The sequence below is a fragment of the Leptopilina heterotoma genome, unplaced genomic scaffold, assembly GCF_015476425.1.
Source record: "Leptopilina heterotoma isolate Lh14 unplaced genomic scaffold, ASM1547642v1 Lhet_44, whole genome shotgun sequence".
In the NCBI taxonomy this organism is placed as follows: Eukaryota; Metazoa; Arthropoda; class Insecta; order Hymenoptera; family Figitidae; genus Leptopilina; species Leptopilina heterotoma.
Window position 1 is genome coordinate 1962231 of NW_025111084.1, and position 6000 is coordinate 1968230.

A 6000-nucleotide genomic window follows, 5' to 3' on the forward strand; every position below is an offset into this window, starting at 1 on the left:
ATGTTGAATTTTTTGATGAGAAAAAATTCTTAATGAGAAGAAAAAAATGATAGAGCTGCATATTTTTTTCAATTTCGAAATTATCAAATTTAAATGTGAAAAATTAACGATTAACAGGCAAAAGCATTAATTGAACAACAGGAGAGAAGACAGCAGAAGGAACAGGCGGAAAGGGAGAGAATTCGAAAGGAAAATGAGAAGAGAAAAGAGAGGGAGGAGGAGGACGCTATGGAGAAGGGTAGAAAACCAGTAGATCATCAAAGTGCCGTACTTACACCACCGTCGAGAGCCGAGGATATTAGAACATCGACAGACGACAGTAATAGTCCGAGTCATTCTTCTGGTCAGGATCGTTCAGCTGCCGAGAGGGAAAGACAGAGGCTACGCGAACAAGAGCGTCGACGTCGAGAAGCGGTGAGTTATTCTTTTTTTCTTTCTTTCATTCTCCTCTCAATCAAAAAAGGAGATGCAATTTTTGTTTATATATATTTTATTCTTAAATTAAAGAGTTTTCTTTAAAAAAAAAGTTTTTCTTATATTTTTTTAATTATTCTTTTCACAGGCCTCGCACTCGTATATTAAAATCTACAAATTTACTACTTCTTTTACGATTTGCTACCATTTTGGATACTTTTTTCGATTTTTGACTCTAAAGGAATTTTTTAGAATTTATACTAATTTTTAAATCCGCTAATAATTGAAATAAAAAAATTATTTTCAAAAACCTTTAATAAAATTCTTAGAAACGCTCCAAAAAATTTTAACAAATTCTTTAAAACGATTTAATTGTTCTCAAAAACTTTAAGAAAATTTTTCCCAAGAATTCAATTATTTAAAAAAAGTTTATAAAATTCAATTATTTTCATAAATGATAAATTTCTTCGTAAGATTTCAATTATTTAAAAAATGTTCATAAAATTCAATTATTTTCATAAATGATAAATTTCTTCGAAAGATTTCAATTATTTCTAATACAATTTTAAATGAATTTCTCGTAAAAAGCAATTATTTGAAATTTTTTTTTTTAAATTCATTGAAACAATTAAATTATTTTCAAAAATTTTCATAAAATTCTGCGCAAGAATTCAATTATTTTCTCAAAATCATGAAATGCGTCGCTGAAATTCAATTATTTTCCATATCTACAATTTTAATCAAATTTCACAAAAGAATTCAATTATTTTTATAAATAATAACATTCTCAGGAATTCACTTATTTGTAAAAATTTTAATAAAATTCGTTGCAAGAATTCAATTATTTTCATAAACAATCAATTTCTTCGAAAGATTTCAATTATTTCTTATACAATTGTAAATGAATTTCTCGACAAATTCAATTATTAAAAAAAAATTAAATTAAATTCTTTACAAAAATTCCAATTATTTTTTAAATAAAATGTTCACAGAAATTCAATTTAAAATACAGTTTTCATAATATTATTTAAAAAATACTTTTCTAAAATTCTCCGGAAGAAATCAATTATTATTTTTAATAGTTTTATTAAAATATGTTTATAAGAATTAATTTACTTTCAATAACAATTGTTAATTATTTCCTTTAAAAAAATTGAATTATTTCCTAAAATATTTATGAAAAATCCTTTAAAAAATCCAATTCTTTAAAAATTTTTATTGAAATTTCTTTGCAAGCATTCAATTATTTTCACAGATAATAAAATTCTTCACAGGAATTCAATACTTGAAAAATTTTAATAAAAATCGTTGCAATAATTCCACTTTTTTTTAAAATAATAAATTTCTTCGCAAGATTTCAATTATTTCTACTACAATTTTAAATGATTTCCTCAGAGAAAAAAATAAAAAATTATTCTTAAAAATGTTATTAAAATTATTCTTAAAAATTCTATTAAAATTCTTTGAAAGAATTTAATTATGAATTTTTAAAAATTTTGATAAAATACTTTAATAAAATTCAACTTTCAGAGAATTATTCAATCAATTATCTACTTTTGTTTCTAAATAATTGAATTCTTTTAGAACAGTTAAGAATTGAATTTCAGCTAAAATTATATATAACAATTGAATATTAGAAGCGTTAAAATACGAAATAATTTTTTTTTCTAATTTTAATTTGACTGCCTTTGAAAATTTTAATCGTTTTAAAACTGTAATAATCTTTCAATATTTATCATAAAACATAAATTATTTATTATTTTCTTAAAGTGCTGTTAGAGTTTTGAATTATTTCATTTAAAAATTATGAAAAAATTATGCTTTTTGAAAAATTGGGTGTAATTAAAATTTTTTTTCAAGTCAGTTAAATTCCCGCGAATAATTTAAAAAGATTAAATTAAATTTGCAATTAATTGAAGATTTTATCGAATTTAAATAAAATAAATTTTATATTGTAAAGAATTTTATTTTACTTTTAAAAATTATATTTCAATGTATTTTCGAAGAATTCTAATTAAAAATTTCTAATTTAAAATAATTGAAGTTTAGAAAATTTCGAATTGAAGTTATTTTACCAGGATGAGAAAGAAAAGTAAATATTTTTATCGTAAATCAGGAAAAATAAAATATTTGATATTTTTGTGAATCGATTAAAACGAGATTTTTTTGGTCAAATTTAATTTTTTCGATAGTTAACGTTTCACTACTTTTTTCAGTCTTAAAGTTACTTTTTGACACTTTTTTAAAATTAATTATCGAGTGCGAAGCCTGTTTTCGAAATGTGCTGATTATTTTTTTACTTGACAAAAAATGTGCATGGAAAATGGAAGAAAAGCGATGATAATAAAAATCAAAAGGGAAACTAAGACGGGATAGAACACTCCTAAGTTTTATTTTTCAAAAAACAAAAATTAAATTTCCAAATATTAAATTTGGAAAATATTACGTTTATAATTTCAATTACAAATCTAATTGAATTTAAAGGCATTTAATTTTTGAAATAATTTAAATTCAATTGAATGTTTGTCCTATCCTTTGAAAAAAAACACAGAGATGACAAATTCGAAGGAATTTAGATTGCTTCTAGTTTTTGTGATCATTGTTTTTAGACAAACAATTTTTGAATTTCTCTACTAACCAAAAAGAAGACCAATTAAAAAGTTTTATTTCAATTTTTGAACATTTCTCGCTTTTTCAATTTCAAAGGAATTAAATTTTTTGATTATTTAATTTTTATTGAATTCGGCAAACCAAAATTTCTATAAAATGTTCCAAAAAAATATGAATTTTTGGAGTAAAATTAATTTTTTATATAAAAAAATAATTTTTTATTGGAAAAATCATAAAGTGTTTTGAAAATAAAAATACTGTCGATTAAACTCAATTTTGAAAGAATTGGAATTTTTTCAACTATTTAATTTTAATTTGTCCAAAAAGATTTATAAAATGTAAATTTTTGTACGTGAAATATGAATTTTATAATTATGTAAAACTTCCGTTAAATTAAATACAATAATTAAATATTTATTTATTTCAATATAAGAAAAAAACTTTTTAACGAACTCTTTTCATTTCTTCTATAAGAATGCAATCGAAGTTATCTCGATCTTTGTTTTTAATTTTTAATAAAAAAGCGATTGGTATATTTGTCGCTTGAAAGGATTTCAAAAACAAAACAAAAAAAAAAGAAAAATTCGAGGGGGACTCGTCCAAAACTAGGTACCTTTGTTATTTCAGATGGCTGGCCAGATCGACATGAACATGCAAAGTGATTTGATGACTGCGTTCGAGAATTCATTATAATGTTATTATAAAATGCTGCTCACAAAGTTGGAGCCTCAGAAGCCAGGCAGGATTTGGCGAGAGATGTTTCACATAAAATTCAAAATTGGACGATACCACAGAATCGTGTTTAATATATACTGTTAATATTAATAACTAGTGATGTTAAATAATAAATAATAAACTGATTCATGGATGATCAGTGCTCTAGCGTGTGATAGTGGTGCAAAATGAAGAAGAAAAAAACTGGAAAATTAATTCCCAAAAAACAAAAAAGAACCGTGTGAAGTGTTATTCCTTCGTTTCGACTCGAGAATAACAAAAAGACACTGTAATTTGAAATTACTGTCTCACAATGACGCGAGGAATCTGCGTGTAAATTTTTTTTGGACACAATTTTCATGTGACCATATTAAGATTAAAAAGAAAAAAACGAAACAATACCTACAGATACTTCGAGATATTAATACAAATTATGTTAAAAATTTCTTTCCGGTTTTTCATAAGTTTGTACTTTATTGTAAATTTTTTTTTTTTGGAAATGCAACAAGACGAAAAAGAAACGCGCACTAAACTGAGATAAGGTGATGCGTTTTGCGTGCGAGAAAAAGAAAAAATGAATAATTGTGTATTTCGTGTGTATTGAACAGAAGGGTGTGTAAAAGCTGTGTATATTTAGTTAAGTTTTATATTTTTCCACATTCAGTCATTGATTGTTGGGTAGGATTTAAAGTTTTTTTTTTTTTTTTTTTCTTTTGCCAATATCTATTATTAATAATAGTTATAAATTTTTGATCATATTTTTGGATGAACGATTAAAATTCTCGATTACGAATTCGACTAATTTGTAAATTTTTCTTAAAAAAAGAGTAATCGTGAATCGTGATAGTTCTGTCCAGGTGTACAGACTTTGAAAAAATAAAAAAAAGAAGGAGAAAAAAATTTTTTTTCAATCGTGGACGTTCGTTTATTTACTCGGTTTTTTTCAATTCCGAAAGAAGAGAAAAATACGCGCGATTTGCTACTGAGAAAAAAAATCGTCAATTATTAAATAAGCTTAATAACAAACAATAAAAAAATCCTCGATTCCTCTGTCGGCTACGAATTTTAAGACGTCTGTTATTTTCAAAAGTTTAACATGCGTCGAAATATTGATGTTTTTCAACATCAGATTAATTGAGATCAAGAAATTCTTCTTCCCATCTCTCCAAGTGATTAAGAAAAAAATCTCGCATTGGGCAATATATGTATAAATTTATTATTCGGCGCAAAAAAATACAATGAAATCGAATTTGGACTCGCATCGATGATGAAAAATAAATATAAATAAAGGGTACAAAAAAAGACTTTGAAAATAAGATTTTTTTTTTGTGAAAATGATTGTAAATTTTTTCCAAATAATTTTGTTTTTTGAGACGAAATGACGGGATTTTACTTTCTAAACATATTGTAAGAGCGCAAGAGGCAGAGTTAATTATATGAGCTTCGATTAATTGCTATTAAATTATTGAAATGAAAAACAAAACCTCGTGGTTCTTTTATAACTAATTTTACTCTCCTCGTCTTCCCTGGTGGAAAAAAAATATTTCACCAAGGTTAATTTTGCATAATTTTGAGAAAAAATAGCACAATCTGTGTATTTTGATAATTGATAACTAACTTTTCTCTTAGTTTTTTTTTCCTATTTAATTCTAATTATTCAATTTAATTAAAAAAAAGAAATTTGGAAAATTGTATTTACAGAGAATATCGAAGTTTATAAGATTACTCCAATTTAGAAAATAGCTAAGAATGGATGAAAGCGCGTGTTTTTTTGTCGACGTAGAATATTTGACAATTGGTATTAATTGAATTTATCAGTTATTGATCATATTATAGTTGTTATATTTAGAAATATTTAGGTAAAAATTATATTTAAATAATATAATCAAGTTTTCGAGAAAGAAAAAATATTGCAAAAAAAAAAATTCTATCGAAGGAAAGTTAGTCATTTTTGTTTTGAGAAGGAAAATTCACGATAATGTGCAATTTTCGATCGAATCAATTTTCTTTTTCGTTTATATATACAAAAATGTGTATAAATATATAAATATAAAATATAATTATATGCATTGTGTATTTAAAAAGAAATGTAACAAATTGTTATTTGTTTCGTTATTTCGTTACCCGAATAGTATTTGAAGCTCAAAAATCAAAATAAAATTTACTTTTTTAAAAAATAGTCGCATTTTTCTTTTTTAATTCGTTTTTTTACTCCCTGACATATTTTTATTTACTAAACAGATTTTTAATTTTATTTCCAGA

General features: G+C 24.0%; 1 protein-coding gene across 12 annotated transcripts in view; it reads left to right on the forward strand.

Annotated features, from left to right (window-relative positions):
* The window catches only part of LOC122506934 (bromodomain-containing protein 2-like), a 45489-nt gene extending 40269 nt beyond the window's left edge, over nucleotides 1-5220 (forward strand). For 11 of the 12 annotated variants that reach the window (XM_043619370.1, XM_043619378.1, XM_043619374.1 and 8 more), the window contains 2 exons: nucleotides 118-414; nucleotides 3652-5220. In XM_043619370.1, coding sequence (XP_043475305.1) covers nucleotides 118-414; nucleotides 3652-3717 — 363 coding nt within the window. In that variant the 3' untranslated portion in view covers nucleotides 3718-5220. The remainder of the gene's footprint in view (nucleotides 1-117; nucleotides 415-3651) is intronic. The other variant, XM_043619371.1, reaches the window with a different exon arrangement.
* The last annotated feature ends 780 nt before the right edge of the window (nucleotides 5221-6000 follow it).